This window comes from Stomoxys calcitrans, chromosome 1 (genome assembly GCF_963082655.1).
Source record: "Stomoxys calcitrans chromosome 1, idStoCalc2.1, whole genome shotgun sequence".
Lineage (NCBI taxonomy): Eukaryota > Metazoa > Arthropoda > Insecta > Diptera > Muscidae > Stomoxys > Stomoxys calcitrans.
This window is the reverse complement of record NC_081552.1, coordinates 161587844-161611112: the sequence shown is the minus strand read 5'-3', so window position 1 is coordinate 161611112 and position 23269 is coordinate 161587844. Positions and strand designations below refer to the sequence as shown.

At 37.5% G+C, this 23269-nt stretch overlaps 1 protein-coding gene across 1 annotated transcript in view; it reads left to right on the top strand.

Annotated features, from left to right (window-relative positions):
* LOC106095144 (uncharacterized) overlaps positions 1-23269 on the top strand; it is a 418819-nt gene that overhangs the window by 257144 nt on the left and 138406 nt on the right. Inside the window, exon 4 of the mRNA XM_059362452.1 lies at positions 8515-8725. Coding sequence (XP_059218435.1) covers positions 8515-8725 — 211 coding nt within the window. The remainder of the gene's footprint in view (positions 1-8514; positions 8726-23269) is intronic.

Genomic DNA, 23269 nt, shown 5'->3' with positions numbered 1-23269 from the left:
CCCGCTTAAGTGAAACTTAATAGAAAGTACCAAACATTATTGGTGATATTCAATGCAATTAAATTCGCTTAAATGAATATCAATTTACTGAAAATACAACTAAACTGAAAAAGTTTTCACATCACACATTCCGCTTTTATATGAAACTGAGACCGCATAAGTCAAAAAGTTATTTCTATGGGAAACTATCGAGAATTTTAAAAATTCGCTTCGTATATATGATATTTTGATAGGTTAGGTTAGGTTAAAAAGAGGGTGCAGATATTAATCACCCCATGTCACTATGAACATACATCTAAGCCGGTAATCGGCTTGTTGTGCGCTCTAAAAACTATAAAGGAACCTCTAAAAAGAAAATTTTAAGTTAGGTATTCCGTGCTACTTACAAAATCATTAGTTGTTTTCTATGCCACTCCCCTAAATTGGGTCATGTCTGATATTGTGTCTCCACCTAAGTACCGGTATCTGTTGGACGCGAAAGCCGGGCAATGACAAAGGAAATGCTCCAACGTCTCATCATCTTCCTCGCATGCCCTACACATGCTATCACTTGTCGCACAGATTTTACATAAGTGCGCTCGTAGTCCTTGTGTCCCGTTATGATACCAATAGCTATACTGACCTCCTTCTTGCTACCTGTCAGTAATAGCCTCGTCTTCTCACGATCTCCACAATGTTGCATGCGCATTCGTCGCCCACTCCCTTAACTCGGACCGCGTCGACCCGAAAGGCTTCGGCTTAACCAAGTTTATTCACGGCAGTCCTCTGGCTTTCACCGCCAAATCGCTGCCCTTTCATTTCCTCTTACTCCGTTATGGCCCGGCACCCAAACGATCCGGATTTTCCCATCCTCAGAGAAGGCGTTATTCTCCTTCTTACACTGAAAGACTGTTCGTGACCTTACCGTCCTGGTTATTATTGCCCTTATGGCAATTTTACTGTCGGTAAAGATGTTCAGACTCGACGTCCTCGGGTTAGCACCACACCACTTCACGCATTTCGTGATCGCCCGTATCTCCGCCTGCAGAACAGTGTTATGGTCAGGCAGTCTAAAACAGATGTACATCTCAATTTGCTCACACTCATGTCATTCCATTTCCTTTTTCTTTGTGTGGAATAGACGTTTCTCATCCCTCTCCTTCATCTCGTGTTTTGATCAGGTGACAGTCATGTGACTGTGTGAATTCTTCGATGTTAGAATCTGGTGCTGCTAACTATCATGTTCTTTGCCGCGGCGAAGTCTATTAGCCTTAAACCATTATTGGAAGTTTCTTCGTGTTGGCTAAATTTTCCGACTGTTGGGCTAAAGATATTTTCCTTCTCTATTTTAGCATTAAAATCTCCCAAATCGATGTTATTATCATGGGTGAGACAGCGCTTATTAGGCGCTCGTAGATAATATCCTTGGTCTGTTCGTCCTTATCTTCCGTCGGGACATGGGCGCAAAAAAGGCTGATGTTGATGAATTTGGCCTTTATTCGGATCGTGGCTAGCCTCTCATCCACCGATGTTTCAAGTCTTCAAGGTGTTTCAGACTCCGACTAACCACTAATCAACAGTCAAATGCATGCCTCGTCTTATAAAAGCTATAAAATATGGCGTCGCACTTGCTGTATGGCAGTAATGTCTGCCCCACACTTCTCCAATACAACCGTGAGTGCGTATACTACACCCTCTCTATGAAGAGTGCGGACATTCCAGGTACAGATACGCAAATCATAATTATTAAAACGTTTGCGGGAGCCATAGAGCGGATCATTATATAGGTGAACTCGTGGCACATTTTAGCTCGCTACCTTTAACGGATATTAAAGTGACACCGAGGGGAGGTTTGTGTCCACATTTGAGATGAAGGAAGACAAAGATAAGCCTAGATTTTGCCAAGTCAAAACCAATCAGAACCGTTGCTGGGATTTCAACATGCCAAGTCCAACTACTACTAAATTTCTCATGAACATCCCATTAAGGAACAGGAGATGCTCCTCTCATATCAATGAATGCAGTTCGATTATTGCTTAACCTCAATGATAGGGGGCTTCCTTTTTATTGCCAAGTTCGAACGGCGTGCCGTATTGCAACACCACAAAGTAGAGAAATTTTAACATGGCAGGATACCTCACAAATGTAGCCAGTATTAATAAGGCGAAAACCACAGCTGAAATTTTTATACCCTCCACCATAAGATGGGGGGTATACTAATTTCGTCATTCTGTTTGTAACTACTCGAAATATTCGTCTGAGACCCCATAAAGTATATATATTCTTGATCGTCGCGACATTTTATGTCGATCTAGCCATGTCCGTCCGTCTGTCTGTCGAAAGCACGCTAACTTCCGAAATACTTCTTATTAGTGTAGGTCAGTTGGTATTGTAAATGGGCCATATCGGTCCATGTTTTGATATAGCTGCCATATAAACCGATCTTGGGTCTTGACTTCTTGAGCCTCTAGAGAGCGCAATTCTTATCCGATTGGAATGAAACTTTGCACGACGTGTTTTGTTATGATATCCAACAACTGCGCCAAGTATAGTTCAAATCGGTTTATAACCTGATATAGCTGCCATATAAACCGGTCTTGGGTCTTGACTTCTTGAGCCTCTAGCGTGCGCAATTCTTATCCGATCAGAATGAAATTTTGCACGACGTATTTTGTTATGATATCCAACAACTGTGCCAAGTATGGTTCAAATCGGTCCATAACCTAATATAGCTGCCATATAAACCGATCTTGGGTCTTGACTTCTTGAGCCTCTAGAGTGCGCAATTCTTCTCCGATTGAAATGAAATTTTGCACGACGTGATTTGTTGTTATATCCAACAACTGTGCCAAGTATGGTTCAAATCGGTTCATAACCTGATATAGCTGCCATATAAACCGATCTTGGGTCTTGACTTCTTGAGCCTCTAGAGGACACAATTCTTATCCGATTTGAATGAAGTATTTCGTTATGATAACCAACAACTGTTCTAAGTATGGTTGAAATCGGCCCATAACCTGATATAGCTGTCATATAAACAGATCTGGGGATTTGACTTCTTGAGCTTCTAGAGGGCGCAATTCCTATCCGATTTGGCTAGAATTTTGCATGACGTATTTTATTTTTACATTTTTACAACTGTGTCAAATAAGGTTCAAATCGGTTCATAACCTGATATAGCTACCATATAAACCGATCTGGGATCTTGACTTCTTGACCCCTAGAGGTCGCAATTATTATCCGATATGCCTGAAATTTTGTACGATGGATCCTCTCATGACCATCAACAAACGTGTTTATTATGGTCTGAATCGGTCTATAGCCCGATACAGATCCCATATAAATCGTTCTCTCTATTTTACTTCGTGAGCCCAAATGGGCGCAATCCTTATACGAATTGGCTGAAATTTTACACAGGTCTCCAACATATAATTTAATTGTGGTCCGAACCGGACCATATCTTGATATCGTCTTAATAGCAGAGCAACTCTTTTCTTTTATATTCTTTTTTGCCTAAGAAGAGATGCCGGGAAAAGAACTCGACAAATGCGATCCGTGGTGGAGGGTATGTAAGATTCGGCCCGGCCGAACTTAGCACGCTTTTACTTGTTTCTGATGTTTTGATCCCCAAGTCACCAAGCTCAACACTATTTCCACAAAACGTTTTCTATCTTGACCTTTTGTCTTCACAAATAAAATTTGAACAACGTACTATACAAATCTATCAAATTTCCAATTTCCACTTACAATTGGCAAAGCCAAAATATCTATCCATCCTAATTTGCTTTCTAAATATCTATATAAGGCCACCGAAATTGAATTGTGTTCTGCTTGGCCCGTGTAAACGCAGCCTCGTGCTAAAGTTTTGCGTCATAATGACAAAAGTTTAATAGTAGAGCGACAGAAAGAGCCATAAGAAATAATGACATTTCCAAATAATTAAGAGAGCAATGTGTAACGCTTAACTTTATAGTTTAACCGGGTATATGTACAGCGGTCAAAAAAAGTATTCATCATTCAATGTTTTTTTTTAATAAGTCTACAAAAGACAATTGGAATAAAAACATATTAAACTAATGATGCAGTAGTGCTTGTGTGATATATATGTACACAATTTCATTGTTTTTAAAGAAAAAAATAGTATTTATTGGAACAAAAAGCGCCATTTTACAGCTGAACATAAAAAATTAAACAAAAAAAGTATTCATCATTGCAAAAAAAAACAAAAAAATAAATAACATAATTTAAAAAAATTAATACTTTGTTATTCGACCACCGCGTCTTATAACTTCTTTTAAACGGTTTGACATCGATTGGACTAATTTAGCGGTTATATTTTGGTCTATATTAGTCCATTCCTCCATTATCACCTGTTGCATTTGACTCTTGCTCGAAAAATTGCGCGTTCTCAATTTGCGTTCGAGATGTTCCCAAAGATGTTCAATTGGGTTCAAGTCGGGACTTTGAGGAGGAGTTTTAATGACTTTGGGGCAGTTATACAGCATCCACATCTTGGTATTTAAAGCAGAATGTTTGGGGTCATTATCTTGATAATATTGAAAGTTATTACCAAGCCCAAGTTTTACAGCACTATCTTTTAAATTCCTCTTTAAAATGTCAATGTAATACTTATGATCCATTACTCCATTAATAATTTCAAGATTTCCCGCTCCTGAAGCCGCCATACACCCCCAAACCATTAAACCACCTCCACCATGTTTTACAGTAGCAACTGTGTTTCGTTCTTCAAGCTCTGTATTTGGTTTTCTGTACACTATGACCTTTCCATCGCACCCAAAAAGATTAAACTTGCTCTCGTCTGCAAAAATGACTGTTTTCCAAAATGATTCGGGCTGTTTTACATACATTTTTGCGAAGTTTAGCCTTTTCACTCGGTTTATTTTATTTATAAAGGGCTTCTTACGTGCAGTTCTTCCTCTGTAACTATGCCTTTTGAGTGTATTTCGAATTGTTTGTGTAGTAACTTCCTTCCCTAAATATTCCATAGTGTTTTTACGAAGAATGGTCGCATTTGTCTTCGGAGTTTTCTGAACTTGCCGCACTAGCCAACGCACATCTCCAACTGAAAGTGCTTTTGCTTATTGTCAACAGTTTTCGTTTCTGTCCACTTTCTGATGATGGATTGTATAGTAGATCGTGGTCTATTTAATATTTCACTGATAGTTTTTTGAGTTAAACCATTCCTGTGGTGTTTTATTATCAAAACTTTTACCTCATCAGAAACCTCGTTTTGCTTACGACCCATTTTGACAAAAACTATATTTTCAATGAAATTAAATATTTGCTGTCAAGGGCAAAGCCTCCTTTACTAAATAAAACAGAAAAGGGGGATTCCCAAATAATATTTGAATTTGACTTTGATGATAGCACATCAATGATGAATACTTTTTTTGTTCTGTTTTTGGTGTTATTATATAAAATTGCATTTTTTGCGCTAATTAAATTTATTTTTTGAATTTATTTTAAAACATATTACGAAAAATAAACTATTGCATAAAACTGCATTATTTGTTTACTTTAAATTTTCTTCAATTACCCAAAATAAGGGAATTTATTATCAATTTTGCTAATGATGAATAGTTTTTTTGACCGCTGTATACAGAAAGGGTCTAGGGATTTTTATGACATTTTCGGGCAATCAAAATTCAAACACTTCTGCAATGTATCTCCGAGTGTGGGTTTGCATCCTCATGCTCTAAGCATCTTTAAATTGTCTTACAAATGTAAACTTTACTCGTAGTGTTCTGAAATCTGGCAGACTGTATTGCTTAACAATCTGCCAAATTCCAAAATTAATTGAAATGCATGCATATATGAGCATTAATATGATATTGTCAAAGTTCAAAAGTATAAAGCATTTTAAATTGGAAAGTCACTCTGTGGTGCAAAGAAGAATCATAAATTTTAATTTCGTTAACAACATATGTAAGTATGCATTAATTAAGTTAAAATTTCATTGAGGAATGTTGCACATAGATATGAATATAACGCTCCAATTAAATTGTAGAACTACAAGTATACAGTAGCTATATGAACATTTCTTTTGCATAAGGCCTTATTACCACAAAAACCCCTCAAGGAGATAAATGTCTCCATATCTTTTATATAGTATGTAGCAACTAACAATATATGGAAAAAAATAGTGTAAAAGTAATGGCGTAAGCTGAAGTGATCTGGGTTTGAGCTAGTCCGGAAGAGGTTATTTTCGGCAGCACATACAGGATACACACGATGGCACCTGTCTCCTTGGAGGAATATAAATTTATACTTACTGAAAGCGTAAAATATTTTGCTGGTCACGAAATTGAACTTCAAATCCAACATTTTGGGATGGGCGATATAGGCAATTCTTACCTGCAAGAGGCCACTGGCAAAACTTTGGGGAGTTATCCGCGTGTATTGCATTGGCAGTGTACTACAGTTTTCAGAGCTGTAATGCTATATGGTGTCATATGGACATCCCTTCAAAATCCGGAACCGGATACATAGTATGACTTGTTGGTGCATCTCAGCCACATTGAGGACGACATCAAAGGATGCACTGAATTAAATGCAAATATTCAAGCCCCAGAACATTGCGGCTTGAGCACACTGCTATATAGCTTAGGGAGTTATTTCTTTGGTCTAGCAGTGGCACTTTGTTATTCTTGAAATAATAAGCTATATTCCAGACAATGTGGACTACACATTCTCTGAGTCGCACTATATCTGATGGAGCCAATTGGAGTTACAATATGACTGGTGATAGAATGAACGTAGTCTTCTCAAGGGTGATTTTTTATCTATTATCTTTTTGGCAACACTGGTTTAAACAGCTCAAGCACGTTTCGTGTTTTTTTCACTACCAAGTATCTTCAGTTTGCCAATTATTGCATTCGAGTGCTCTGTTAAGAAAGTTCATCGCGCGGTTATTGTGTTCAGCTAAGTAAATGAGAAGAATTGTCCATTTTGAAGTGAAGATCGTCCAGGAGCATTGGAAGAGCTACCAATGCATTAAGAAAAAGTCACAATTTGGTGCGGTTTATGGTGCGTGGCATCATTACATTACACCCGTACTTCTTCAAAGACGATGCGAATCGTAACGTAACTGTGTATAGTGAGCGTTATCGTGAGATGATATCCACCTTTTGTTTGCCCAAAATGTTAGAACTTGACTTGCATGACATGTGATTTCAACAAGACGGTGCCACATGCCACACAGCACTGTGTTGCGTTAGGATGTTCGACATTCATACCGAGTATGGTCAAGGTCGGGCTGTAATTGGATGTAGGTGCCATCTATACCGATCTCCGATTTAAGGTCTTGTGCTCATAATAGGCGCATTTATTACCCGATTTCCGTGTTTAATATTGCTCCGATCTTTCCATATTTGGACATAACTGCCGTATATAACGATGTACCTATTTTAGATTGTTGGCCCATAAAAGGCACATTTATTATCCGATTTCGCTGAAATTTGACACGATGAGATATGTAGTTCTTGGACCCATAAAAGCAGCGTTTATTACCCGATTTAACTGAAATTTGGTACAGTAGATATGTTAAGTCCTTCGTTGGTCTATTTTGGATTTAGCTGCCAAATAGACCGATCTCCCAATTTAAGGTCTTGGGCCCATAAAAGGCGGATTCATTATCCGTCACGGCGACTCGGCAAAATCGGTGGTGTAGCATATTATATAGTTGGCTCCGCCCGACTTTCTTCTTTCCATATTTGTTTTGATTTGGTTCTTCAAAAAATTAGTTTCAAGTACACAATAAATGCAATTTTATTCAGACAACAGTGCTCATTTAGATTATGACATAATCAGAAATAGAAGTGGAGAAGTGTAAAATGCAAACGCGAATATTTATCCACAATTCGCATTATAAAGTATCAATATTTATACCCCACACCACCACTGTGGTACAGGGTATTATTACTTTGTGCATTTGTTTGCAACGCTTAGAAGGAGAAGAGCTAGACCCACTAATAAGTATACCGATCGGCTTAGAATCACTTCCTGATTCGATTTAGCTATGTCCGTCTGTCTGTCCATGTATTATTATGGTCAAGTTACAGGTCGTATTTATTGTCCGATTGAAATTTTGCACAAGTCTCTTTTTTGGTCCAGGGACGAACGCTATTGATTTTGAACGAAATCAGTTTAAATTTAAATATAGCGCCCATAAAATCTTTTATCCGATATGGCCTTTTAAGGATGTGGAAATCTAAATTTGTTGTCCTATCGTAGGAAAATCTTACAAGGATCTATTTGACATTTTAATATGTATCCAAATTAAAGTCTGACTAGATTTCGAGATAAGTTCTACATATAAAAAGAACTACGTACACCAGGTGGTGTAGGGTATTATTTAGTCGGCTCCGCCCGACTTTTACCTATTCTTACTGGTTTTACTTTAATTTCTTTGGCTTGAAGTTATTCGTTGTAGCTAATTTAGAGGAGAAGGAAGCACACATTCAAATATTTTTTACTTGCACTATATTATCAAATGTTTTTTGTGTTGCTTTACAGGTTGCTTGGATTCGACATAGGGACCTACATATATTGACAGTTGGTACATACACTTATACCACAGATCAGCGATTTCAAACATCATATCATCGTGACATAGACGAGTGGACACTACAGATAAAATGGGCACAACAACGAGATGCTGGAGTATATGAGTGCCAAATATCTACCCAACCTGTACGAAGTTTTTCTGTTAACTTGAATATTGTCGGTAAGTAAAACGTTTAATGGAGTCATCTAATAAGAGACAACAAAAACACACACTTGACATAAGAATACTAAACAACTGGAATAATGACGAGATTATTGGATAAATAAACTAAAATTGGGCAAATAGTGTTGAGTATGCATATTTTCTGTCTTATTTAGAAGTAGATATAAGATTACTCTATATACGAAGCACTAAAAGTCCTTTATTCCTTAAAAGACAGTTTCAATAAAAACTACATATTAGAACATATAAAAATTTAATAAAATTATTTGCTTCATTGGACCATTCGAAATGGTTATAACCTCCACCATAAAATAATAATACCCTATACCACTTTTGTGTCACAGAGAATTATTAACTTTGTTCATTTGTTTGTAAAAATAATAAAAAAAAAGTAAAATCGTGTTAAGTTCGCACGGCCAAATCGTATGTACCCTCCACCATTCAACGCATGAAATAAGTTCTTAGAAAGAATTTTTCAAATATATTGGAGCTCTATCAAGTTATGGACAGATTTGAACCGTTCATGTCATGACTGTTACAGGTCATAAGAAAATACCACTTTCAATATTTCAGCCAATTATGGACTCAACAAGTCAAATTGGGCGAACGGTTTATAAGGAAGCTATAAGAAGTTATAAATTGATTCAGACCATACGCAGCGTATATTTTGGAAGTCAAAATAAAAATCTGCGGGTCAAATTTCAGCCATATGGTATAATAATTGCGCCCTCTGGAGGCTCATAAAGTCAAATCGAGAGAAGGGTTTGTAGGTAATGGACAGGTTTGAACCATACTTGACACAGTTGTTTGAAGTCATAGCAAAAATTACACGCAAAACACCTTCTAGAGGCTCAAGGAGTCAAAACTGAAGATCGATTTATATAGGAGCTATATCAGTTAAAATACCGATTTGAATCATAACAAGCACGGTTGTTGAAAGTCAAAACAAAACATCACATACAAAATGTTCGCCAAATCGGTTAAAAATCGAGGCCTCCAGAAGCTCAAATCACATTGGGTGATCAGTTTATATGGGAGCTACATATGACAAAACTCACTTGCTATCCCAACCAACTTACATCGATAAGAATTATTTGTGCAAAATTTAAATCTCCCATATATACATATCATACAATAAAGCCATATAATACAATGCCACACTTTTTTCGGAGTGGGTTTTTAATGCTGTCTCTTGATTTATATCAAGTGTGATTGTCCTAGCTCACTATAAGATAAGACTAGACTTATCTTCTTCTTCTTATTTATAAAAATCAATTTGTGTTTGTTTGTATGTTTGTGTGTTCCTTATAGACTCAAAAACAGCTGAACCGATTTTCTTGAAATTTTCACAGATGGTGCATAATGACACCGTGGTGAAAATAGGGTACTATATTTTTTGATATCTGAAGGGGGGGCGCACCCTCCCCATTACCCTAATTTTCAGAAACGCCAGATCTCGGAGATGGGTTGTGCGATTTAAGCGAAATTTTGTGTGCTCTCATATAGTACCCTAAAAAAATTTTTGGTATCCAAATTTCGGATGCGGTACCTGGGGGGGCTGCCCCACCCTAAAACCTACCAAACATATATTTAGACGAATCACGACAATATGGGACTCAAATGAACGGTATTTAGGATAAGAAAACGTATCTGATATCCAAATGTCGGACCAAGTGTTTGGGGGACCACCCCAACCCCCAAAACTCCCCTTAATCGGGCATATATACCGACCATGGCAATATGGGACTCAAATGAAACGTATTTGCGAGTAGAATATGAATCTAATATCCAAATGTGGGACCACATTTCTGGGGGTCTACCCCTTCACCAAAACACCCCCCAAACAGGACTTATTTACTGACCATGGGAATATGGGGCTTAATTAAAAGGTATTTGAGTGGAAAATTAGAATCTGATATCAAAATATGGGACCAAGTCTTTGGGGGACAAATTTACGACCATAGCAATATGGGACTCGAATGAAAGATCTTTGGGAGTACAGCACGAATTTCATACCAAGAAAATTTGGGTCTTAAAGAGAGTGGAACTAAATATTCATAGTTTTTAAGGCCAATACCCCAAACCGAACCTATTTGCTGCCTTTTGCAATAAGGAGTTTAAATGAGATTAGAAAACGAATTTGATATCCAATTTTGAGAGTAATGGCAATATGGGGTTTAAATAAATGATATATAGATATATGAGAATAGAGCACGTTGCTGATATATTTTCCGGGCTTAGTGTTAAGGGGACCACCCCAAAACACCCCTAAATCGGGCATATTTACCGACCATATCAATGTGGGGCTTAAATGAAAGAAATTGGGGGGTAGAGCAAGAATTGACACCCAATTTCGGGACCAATTTTCTGGGCGTCTACCCCTTTCCTCAAAATACCCCACAAACAGCAAGTTTTTACTGACCATTGTAATATGGGGCTCAAATAAAGGTATTTGGGAGTAGAATACGAATTTGATAACCAAATTTAGGACCATGTATTTAGGGCATCACCCTTTCCCAAGACACCCCCCAAAGGGTAAAAATTTTTCGACCATGCCAATATGTGGCTCAAATGAGATTAGGAAACGAATTTGGTAACCTATTTTGAGGCCATGTGCTTGGGTGACGCCTCATCCTGTAAACTCCCCTAAACCAATGGTAATATGGGGTTTAAATAAATGGTATTTAAGAGAAGAGCACGATGCTGATATTTTTTCAGGGCCAATTATCTGGGGACCCCCTTTCCCCCGAAAACACCACTAAATCAGACATCGTGGGATTATCGGGCTGCAATGAAGTATTTTAAGAATGGAGTACACCTTACGTCCAAACTTAAATTCGTAGACCAATAACGATCATATGGGATTCAGATAAAGACACTTATATTGTTAAACTGTTAGTCAAGCGATATACTATTTTCGTAGCATGATATTTCACTAAAAGGTCTTTAATTGTCGAAAATAAATATTTAAAGGAAATTTTTGTTCCGTATAAAGTAAAAGAAGGCGCAGCGGAGCGGGCCCGGGTCAGCTAGTTCATTATATAAACAAGAAACACATTAAAGCTCGTTAAGTTCGGCCTGGCAGAATCTTATAAACCCTCCACCAAGTGACTAGTTCTTGAATAACTTTTGGAAATATATAGGAGCTATATCAAGTTATCGACCGATATGGATTTTACTAGTGATGGCTGTATAAAGTCATACAAAAATAACACGTTTATAATTTCAGCTAAATCGGATAGTAACTGCGCCCTCTAACGTCTCAAGTAGTCAAACCGGGAGATCGGCTTATATGGCAGCCTTATCAGGTTAAGAGACGATTTGAACCCTACTTGGCACAGTTATACCATCCTGCCATAGTGGTTGGAAGTCATGACGAAGTTTTAACCAAATCGTATAAGAATTGCGCCTTTTACAGGCTCAAGAAGTGAAGATCAGAGATCGGTTTATATGACAGCTATATAAAAACATGAACCGATATGACGAATTTACAAACTAAACTGACATACACTTATATGAAGTATTTGTGCAAAATTTTAAGCGACTACCATTACTGCTTCGAAAGTTTGGGTGCTTTCGACTTCAAGACAGACAGACGGACATGGCTAGGATAGGTTAGAGTGGCAGCTGCCATCACACTCAGTTAGACGTTTTCGTCCATTGCGATACCACAGGAACAGGAGAGGAAGAGGCCATCTAGTTCCTACCGTTGAACCACCCAGATCGATTTAAAAAGCCCAACAACTTGCGAATGTTCACATCCGCTAAATCAGACAGGTTTTCAAAGAAATGAAAACCAAAAGTGGAAGTCCTTCTGAGTGCCAGTGCGGACCATAGTCTCTTCTTCCTCACAGCTTCGGCAAAAGTAGTTATTGGTAACCTTCAGTCTGTCAGCATGTTTTCCGGATAGACTGTGACCTGGCATGACGAACACAATGACTGAGACGTCTGTTCTAGCCAGAGACAGCAAAGTGGTAGAACTCCTCAAGTGTAGATTGGGCCACCCAAGTTTGGAGTGTTCACAATCCCCAGATTGTGACCAACTCTCATTCGTTGCCATTCGGAATTGATCCTAAAGACTTAGCTTACGTCTTGCTAGAGGCACATTCAAGGATTCCAGTTTCTCTGGAAATTATAAGGTAGTTCTTAGACTCGCAAGGCTGTCTGAGAAGATATTTATGCCAATCGTCGTTATGACATCATATCTAAGCCATTCCACCCCTTCTTTAATTTCAAGAATCTCCTCTCGATACACAATAAAGTGGTTGGGTAATCTTCTCGATATGAACAGTCTTAGTTCGTCAGAGTTCACCCCAAAGCCCACATAGTCGTCTAGTTTAGATGCATCCACATAAAGGGTGATTTTTAAGCTATTATCTTTTTGTGCAACACTGGTTTATACAGCTCACGCACGTTTCGTATTTTGTTTTACTGTCAAACATCTTCAGTTCGGTCTATAATTTAACCATGAATCGTCTTACAAACGAACAACGCTTGCAAATTATTGATTTTTTTTATCACAATGCGTGCTTTGTTAAGAAAGTTCATCGTGCGCTTCTTCCATTTTATGGACGAAGCTCATTATTGGCTCAATGGGTATGTAAGTAAGAAGAATTGAAGATTTTGGAGTGAAAATCAGTAACTGTAAATGGTGAGCGCTATCGTAAGATGATATCCAACCTTTTTTTTTCTCAAAATGCAAGAGTTTGACTTGCACGACATGTGGTTTCAACAAGATGGTGCCACATGTCACACAGAACGCGTAACAATGGACTTATTGAGAGACGTTCACGTTCGAACCAATCAATTTGCCGCCTAGATTGTCAGATGTAACGACTTAGAATATTTTTTGTTAGGCTACGTTAAGGCTCATGTCTATACAGACAAGCCCGCTTCAAATAAAGCATTGGAAAACAACATAGAAGCATTTATTCGTGAGATAACGGCCGAAATGTTGGAAAGAGTATGCCAAAATTGGACTAAGCGGATGGACCATTTGAAGCGCAGTCACGGTGAACATTTGCAAGAAATAATCTTCAAACATCAAATTATGAAGATCGCACTATCGATTCAAATAAAGATTTCATGAATTTTCCTGAATCTTATGTTTTTTTTTTTTTTGAAAAACTTTCTTATAGTTCTTAAAAAATCAAACTTCATTAGTCTATGCAACTTCTATTACCAAACATATTGTAGTTCCAATCCGTTCTATTAATAATAGTGGTATTGTACATTTTGTCAAAAAGCGGCTCAGGCAATGTGTAATCCACACTGCCTGGAACGTCGGACATTGTATCAAGGATAATATAGTGTCCGTAGCCGCCACATGGCCAAAGAGAAAGCTTCCTTAGCCTCCAGTATTGGTCGCAGCAATTTGTCTAGCCACAATGTCCAGAGGCATAAGATGTAGCATTAAATTAAGTGCATCAGATGGTGTCGTCCTCAGTGCGATTGTGATGCACAAACAAGCCATCCTTTGGATCTGACTATTGAACATTAGGTGGTCTTTTGAAGCGCCGTACACCAGACCACAAGGTCTGACAACTGCAGTATATACGCAGTGTATGACACGCGGTTTAAACCACATTTTTTGCCAATGGCTCTTTTGCAGGTGTTCAGGACAAGAGTTGCCTTTCTTGCCCTTTTCAAAATGTTAGATTTGAAGTAAAATTTCCGAACCTTAGGCGGTTTTACTTGTTTTCTTTTACTTGGATAACTTGCATTGCAATAAAATTAAACTGCTAAGCATAAAACTAATCCATTGCCTTTTTAAAAAATGTGTAGTATACAACTTTACTACAAACCACTCTACTTCTATTGAATGAAGCCCTTGTGCCACGTTGAACAAGCTGCTCGCAAAACAACTAAATTTTTTGTTGTTCTATGCGAAGGAGTGATTTTTCCACTACATGTTTGTTTAAAGGAAATTACATTAAAATTAATGCCACAAATTCTGTTGGAAAGGGAAAGGGAAAAAAGTGCTCTTACGTGGGTTACTCCACATCCCATAGAGTACTACACCGTGAAGACTCATTAAGGATACATTCGCCAAAAACAAAAGTTAATTTAAGTTACTGAGGCGTATGAATAACTTTTTTCTCTTCAGCACATCTATTTACATTTTTGCCCGTGTTTGTGTGAGTACGGTATACTAGTGTCATGATGGAGGTTTCCATTTTAAGGTTAATGACGTTTCCGCCATGAAAATTATGCAAATTTAATGAATGCACTTTTTGCGCGTAGCGCATAAAACATTCTTGCATGCAATGCAGGGCAGAGCCGTCATCGTTCCCATCATCGCCGATGTTATCATCATTAGCAACGTTGCCGTCCTAGCCATTGCAAGACAGTCATCAAAAGGACTCAGACCAGCAACAATAACAAAATTTTAATTGAAACTGTAGCACCAGCATGGACACGGTTTATAGTAAAGATCTTTGATCATTTATACTTTGAATGTAGTGGTAAAATTATTATAATTACTACCAGAAATATAACCTTTAAAGTTTAAACTGGTAAAAAGGCGTTAAGTTCGGCCGGGCCGAACTTTGGATACCTACCACCTAGGGTATATATGTAAACCACCTTTCATCAAAATCCGGTGAAAATTGCATACCTTATGTACCCTAACAGTCATATCGAAATATGTTCCGATTTGGACCAAATACTAATAAGTACAGTAGCTATATTTAAAAATAAACCGATCTGAACCATTTCGACAAGGATGTCGAAAAGTCTAACATAAGTCATTGTGTCAAATTTCAGTGAAATCGCCTTTTATGGGGCCAAGACTTTAAATCGAGATATCGGTCTATATGGCAGCTATATTTAAATCTGGACTCATCTGGGCCAAATTGCAGAAGTATGTCGAGGGGCTTAACACGACTCACTGTCTCAAATTTCAGCGACATCGAACAATAAATGCGCCTTTTATGGCCCCAAAACCTAAAACCGAGAGATCGGTCTATATGACAGCTATATCCAAATCTGGACCGATCTGTGGGGGGAATTATATTTTAAAGTAAACCTGTTTATAGCAAGTTTGTAATAATGCTTTTACTCACCACCATCGAAATATTGTTCTTCGCCAGAATAAAGTATTTACTATGGATCGTAGCAAAATCTAAGACGATTTAATGATTTCTGAATCTCTTTTGTAAATATTCTACGGTCGGTAAAAATCAAGTTGAAATTTAATGCACATCAACTTTTTTGCTTCTAGGATTGTGTGACAGCAAAATGACAGCTGCACGATACACACACATTTGCTTCTGATTTATTTCAAGACAAGTTAAAGAGCGTTAAGTTCGGACGGGCCTAATCTTATACAGGGTTATTTTTTCAGGACGATGCAAATGTAGACCGAACGTGGTGCCTCACGAAATGGTCCAGTAGATTGGCCGCCTTGGTCGTGCGATTTGAGGCCGTTAGACTTTTTCCTGTGGGGCTACGTCAAGTCTATGGTTTAAGCCAACAATCCATGAGGTGTTTTGTTATGACTTTCAACAACTGTGCTTAGTCTGGAGGGTATATAAGTTTTGGTCCGGCCGATCTTAGCACGCTCTACTTGGTTTTTCTAAAGCATTCGTTAAGGGTGTGAATGCAAATCCATAGATGGGTGATTTCTGGGGAGAGAAAGAGTATTAAGGTGAGGGTGTTGTGGGGGTGTGATGTGCGTGGGGCTACTCGGCATGTTGAACAGCCAATTTCTAAAGACTCGGCTTTGAGTGGCATTTGCAATTGGGGTCATCCCAGTCTCCCAAACCAAAGATCATGATCATGCACTCAATTGCGAAGGTTTTAGAAGTATGGTAAGTATCAATCAAACATTAAAATATGAATAATCTTTCAAAGAGCCTTAACCTCAAAAAGGCTTAACGGAAATATAACCTAATTATGACAATATGGGGTTCAAATTCAAGATAATTGAGAGCAAGGGTCGCCAATGTTGGTATTAAAAAAATGGTCTTAGGAGGAGAATACGAATTGACATTGGCCATATATCTGAGCACCAACCTCTCCTTAAATTACTAATAAAAGGACCTTTAACCCGATCATAACATTATGGTTTTAATCAAAGTCATTTAGAAGTGAAGACATAAACATGTTAGATCAAATATCAATAGAGTGCGAGGAGTGGTTTGCGATTAGCCATAAAAAATTATACGAATGTAAATCCAAAAGAACCTATGAAGGCTTGACAATACGGCCATATTCACAAAACTTAATATAGATTTGAAATAGGTTTATTTGACAACTTTCCTTTGTTGTACTTTCAAATAAATCTATTTTAAGATTTCAAACAATTTTGTGAATAAGGCCGCAAGTCTTTTACCGAAAGAAATAAGTTTTTCGATATCAGCAAATACTCTTTTCTGATTTTATAATAAAATTTTTTAACATTTTAAATATGATTTCACAAGATATTTGTTTAAGAAAATTTAATAAAATCGAGTTTAGAAACTCAAAAAATTAAAAGATAAGGTAAAATATAGAACTTCTCAAAGTATTTACGACATTTAACATACGAAAACACCAAAAATGTTTGCAATTAATTGTTGCTTTTTCATTTGATTTGTTAATTGTAGTAACGAATTTCTCTGAGTGACACTTTTTTGCAATATTGTGCACTAACCTTTGAAGCCAAGATCCCGCCATGAACCCATAAAGTTTAGATTACAAATATAATGATATTTTAGTTTTGTGTACTGTATAAGAGGGCACAGCGGAGTATACCTTGATGGGCTAGTAAGAAGTATTTGTGCAAAATTGTAAGCGTCTAGCTGTACTCCTTCGAAAGTAAGCGCGCTTTTGACACAGACCAAAGATCTGTCTCAAAAAAGTGACTTGTGCAAAATTTTATGGTTATCGCACAGCAAATGCAACCTGTTTCCTGATTTCAAGAATTCATGGACAGACAGACAGGCGGACATACCTAAATTGTATCAGGAAGTGCTCTAAGCCGATCGGTATACTTAACAATGCTTCTAGCTCGCCTCCCTCTTAGCATAACAAACAAATGTACAAAGTCATAATACCCTTTATCACAGTGGGGCCGAAAGATTAACTTTGGCTTCAAATTTCTCAATTTCATGCTTATTGCACACATGCAGATAGAAAATTGTTTTAAATCATGAAATAAGACTAATATACCAGCTACCAGTGGAGGCCACTGTAGCGAGCCGTTCTGCTTTAAAAATAATAAGGACCTTATCACTGACCTTAAACTTCAATCAATGATATGTGCGAAGTTTGCCCCGTTCCTAAATGTTTATGGGCAAAATTTGAAATATACCAGCTTCAGATAATGTTTCAACAAAGAATATTTCTGCTAAATTCCCAATATTTATAATGTGATGTTTGTTTCGGTTGGTCTCTAATCAACTGAGCTTGTATCTTTTTTATACCCTCCACCATAAGATGGGGGGTATACTAATTTCGTCATTCTGTTTGTAACTACTCAAAATATTCGTCTGAGACCCCATAAAGTATATATGTTCTTGATCGTCGTTACATTTTATGTCGATCTAGCCATGTCTGTCCGTCCGTCCGTCTGTCTGTCGAAAGCACGCTAACTTCCGAAGGAGTAAAGCTAGCCGCTTGAAATTTTGCACAAATACTTCTTAATAGTGTAGGTCGGTTGGTATTGTAAATGGGCCATATCGGTCCATGTTTTGATATAGCTGTCATATAAACCGATCTTGGGTCTTGACTTCTAGAACCTCTAGAGGGCGCAATTCTTATCCGATTGGGATGAAATTTTGCACGGCGTGTTTTGTCATGATATCCAACAACTGTGCCAAGTATGGTTCAAATCGGTTCATAACCTGATATAGCTGTCATATAAACCGATCTGGGATCTTGACTTCTTGAGCCTCTAGAGGTCGCAATTCTTATCCGATTTACCTGAAATTTTGTACGACGGATTCTCTCATGACCATCAACATACGTGTTTATTATGGTCTGAATCGGCCTATAACCCGATACAGCTTCCATATAAATCGATCTCTCTATTTTACTTCTTGAGCCACCAAAGGGCGCAATTCTTATTCGAATTGGCTGACATTTTACACAGACCTCCAACATATAATTTAATTGTGGTCCAAACCGAACCATATCTTGATATCGCTCTAATAGCAGAGCAAATCTTTTCTTATATCGTGTTTTGCATAAAAAGAGATGCCCGGAAAAGAACTCAACAAATGCGATCCATGGTGGAGGGTATATAAGATTCGGCCCGGCCGAACTTAGCACGCTTTTACTTGTTCTTTTTCATATGGATGATGATGACATATTGTTTTCGTAGATAGCATTACCAAAGGTGAAAAGGTCTACGAAACGTAAAAGATTAAAGCTAGGCAAAATAGGTTTGGAATTCTATTAATATTAACAACTATTTGATACAATATACAGCTTACCTAAGAAAGAATATTGACATAAACAAATAAAAGTGAATATTTTTTCCATGGCTTTTTTCATTAAAATTAAAAAAGTGTTTAACAGTTCCATACCGCTATAAAAGTATTTATGGGCATGAAGAGGACATTTCTGCATTTCTTGCGGTACTAAAATTTCTTTAAGCCTGTATAAGCCAGATGAGTTATATTCCATTAAAATTTAGTTTGATGAAAATATAGTATCTGAGTACATATTCAATACAAAATTTTGTGTAAACAGCATTTCCGAAATATGACTCTCCTTCTTTCCTCACAAAGAGTAAGCAGATATCGTATATATTTTGCGAGAAATCGTTATTTCATTCTGCACAAAAACTTTTTAGCCATTGAAATTGAATCCTGAACAACCGTGCGTCATCTCATTGGGGAGAAGTTTATACATGGCATAGGACAGTAAATTTGTATATTCTGGGCAGAATGGGACTGAATATCAACTTGATTTGTAGTAAAGAGAAACTTGGGATTAAATGGATGCAGGTTATTTGTAAAGCATTGGTTATTTTGGTAGTTCTGTTTATTTTTTAATATATTGTTTTAGTACTTTTTGTGCGTTTTCTTTGATTATTATAAATTGCATTAATAATTTTATTTTTTAAAAATACTTTGTTTGTGTTACTACTTTATTTTGTTATTTATTTTGTTATTGTTTTCTTTTTCTTTTTTTTTAGATATTCTTGACTCAGAGCAGAATGACATGATGCAGCAGTTCTATAACGATGATTCATTTTTTATATCCAACGATCGTGTTTATCAATCTGGAGATGATGAGTTCGCTGGAATGTTTGGACCCATACAAACAGTTGCTGGTAGTTTTTTTTTTTCGTTTTTTATCCCTGCTTTTAAAAACTTTGACAAATATTGCACTGGCATGCCCACAAAACACTAATTATCGTATTTGCATATTAACCAACTAGTTTGGCCGAAAAGACGACTGTTGACTTCAACAACATCTAGTCGTATAATATACTATTGGATACCATTCTTTATCAAAAAACAACACTCAAACAGTATGCCATAATAATAACCAAGGTCGGTGCAATTAATACAACCAGACATTTTTCTAAACACTATAATGAACCCTAACGGGGTTTACATAATCGTATATCACGTTATGGATACATTTTTACCTATGAAATTAATATGAAATTTAAAATTTTAACATTCAAGGTTAAGAAGAAGTCGAATAAAAAAATTGTTTATTGAATAGATGTATTTTATCTTTGGCCGAGTTAACCCATTTACAATCTTAGCAGGACGACACTTATAACACTATATCAATCCGTAGCCTCCAAAAAGGGGTTTCAATTCCAAATGGTACATAAGTAACTGTAAAAAAATTAGACAGATACAACAGTTCGATCGTAACCGTGATGACAATCAGACGTGGCACTGTGATCAGAATTTGTTATTCGTGTGAGTAGTGGATATCAGCTATTTTTCCAACGTAAAACTTATCATTTCCTTCTTGGGTATCAGAAACATTGCTATAAAACCTTAGCAGCTATATCGTTATATTGCCCGATTTGGACTAAACTCGCCAGGGACGTCGAGGGCCCTAACATTTCCTGTCCTAGTGGTCTTAAACGGGAAATTGGTCTACATGGTAGCTATAACCAAAAAATATAGTCCGATCTACACCACATTCAGAATGTGTAGGGCTCTAAAACATTTCATTGTACTAAAATTCAGCGAAATCGGATAATAAATCCGCCTTTTATGGTCCCTAGGCTTTTAATCGCAAGATCCGCATAGACTGATCTAGACTATATCTGGTACAAACGATCTAGACTATATCTGGTACACAACTCATTGTACCAAATTTTTTGTATGTATGTATATGGCAGCTATATCAAAGTATAGACTGATCGGAACCATATAAAGCAAAGGATGTCGAAAAGCCTAACATATATCAGTGTGCCAAATTTTAGTCTATATCGCAGCTATATTCAAATATGGACCTATCTGAGCCATATCCAATACGGCTGACGACGAGTCTAACTCAACTCACTGTGCCAAATGTCAGTGAAATTGGTTAATAAACGCCGATTTTATGGGCCCAAGAATTTCAATCTAAAGATCGGTATATATGGCAGCTATATTCAAATATACCGTGCGGAGTTCCATGCTACTTTTCCCATCGGACGCCTCCACAGGTGGTGGGTTGGGGAAATCTCATCAGATATGACATCCTCGGTTTAAGTGAAGTACGATGGCCGAAATCCGGAACTATGGATATTCAAGGTGGCTACCATTAATTATTCCTGGCAAAAGTCCACCGAATAAATGGGGTCGTTCTTTTACTGTCGCCGAAAGCAAAGCGAGCTCTTCTATCATACAATCTATTGCACAATGCTACGCGCCTACCGAACCCGATGACTACGAAACAAAGGGTCAATTCTATTCCCAACTCGACTCAGTGGAACGCTCTCTACCAAAAGAAGACATTAAACTTATTATAGGAGATTTTAATACCAAGGTGGGCAATAACAACAATAATCTACAATCAATCATGGAAATGCAGGGACTTAGCGATGAGCAGGAATGACAATGGCAACATATTGGTTGATTGCTGCTTAAGAAATCGGCTCTTTTTTGGGGGCACAAAATTATCCCATAACAACTAAAAGCGTGCTAAGATCGGTTCGGCCTGGTCGAACACTAAGGGTGAAATTTTTATGACAAGTTCGTACTGTACTCTTAAACTCCTTTCATTTGATACGCATATTGTCCCAATCGGCAAATATGTCCCTTTGGGTCGGTTTTGGGATGGGGCACCCCCCAAAATTTTTTACCAATTTCCTGTTTTTGGGTTACCATGAGGTGTCATACAAAATTTCGCTTAAATCGGTATACGCATCTCCGAGATCTGGGGTTTTAGGGCGTCCGCCCCCCTTCGAATATCAAAAAAATTTAGTACCCTTTTTTCTACCATTGTGAAAATTTCATAAAGACCGGTTCAGCCTTTTTTGAGCCTATACGGCACACAAATAAACAAACAAATAAACAAACAAAGCGCAATAATTTCATTTTTATATAATAGATATACTCCAATAGTAAATATAGGATAAAGTGACCCTAAATGGCATTAAAGAGAAAATGAGCACAAAAAACTTTCGATAGCAATGGCCTTCAACGAAAAACCGTGAACTCCTTTTAGTATTTATATACATTTGACCCGATGGAGAAGGCATATAATATAATTGCATTTGCACGTTATTTGATAATTTATTATCCAGAAGACAAAATTAGTAAAATAAACAAATCCCTACCAAGATAATTTGACACTAGCGAAAACTAACCAGCGATTGGATGTTAAAAATTAATTTGAACAAATGCGTATCTATGCATCTCCGGCCCCCATCAATAAATTCAAAGCGACGTTAGGAAATTTTTTGGGATAAGATCCAAAAAGGATAATGTTAATATTGTGACGAAGAAGTGCGTTAAATACATCGAGAGATTTCTATGTTATAATATCCATATAACCGAATCCCAAAAAAAGCCTCAAAGGGGTAATTTATATACAGAAAATTGTTTCAATCGGTAAATCCTGCCAATAAAATAAATATATTTATGTAACAGAGCCTAATTCGCCCCATTATGACTTACGGTTGTCGATTAGACAGTGACCTGTCATAACGGACACAATGACTGAGACGTCTGTTCTAGCCAAAGACAGTAAAGCGGTAGACCTCTTCGAGTCTAGATTAGGCCACATAGTTTTGGAATGCTCACAGCCCCCTGTTTGTGACCATATATTCGTTGTCCTTCGGGCCTGGTCCTGAAAACTTAGCTTACATGTCGCTAGAGGCATACCCGCAGATTCCAGTATCCCTGGAATGTGTAGAGTAGTTGCTAGTCTCGCAAGCTCGTCCGCTTTACAATTCCTTGGGATATCTCTGTGGCCCAGTTCGTTGAGAGATCTGCGACAGTCGAGGGCGGTTTTGTGTTTTTTGTTTTTGTGTTCAGAAATAGGTTCTCCAGGGATTTAATGGCTGCCTGGCTGTCCGAGAAGATATTTATGCCAATCGTCGTAATGACATTATATCTTAACCCTTCCACCACTTCCTTAATAACAAAGATC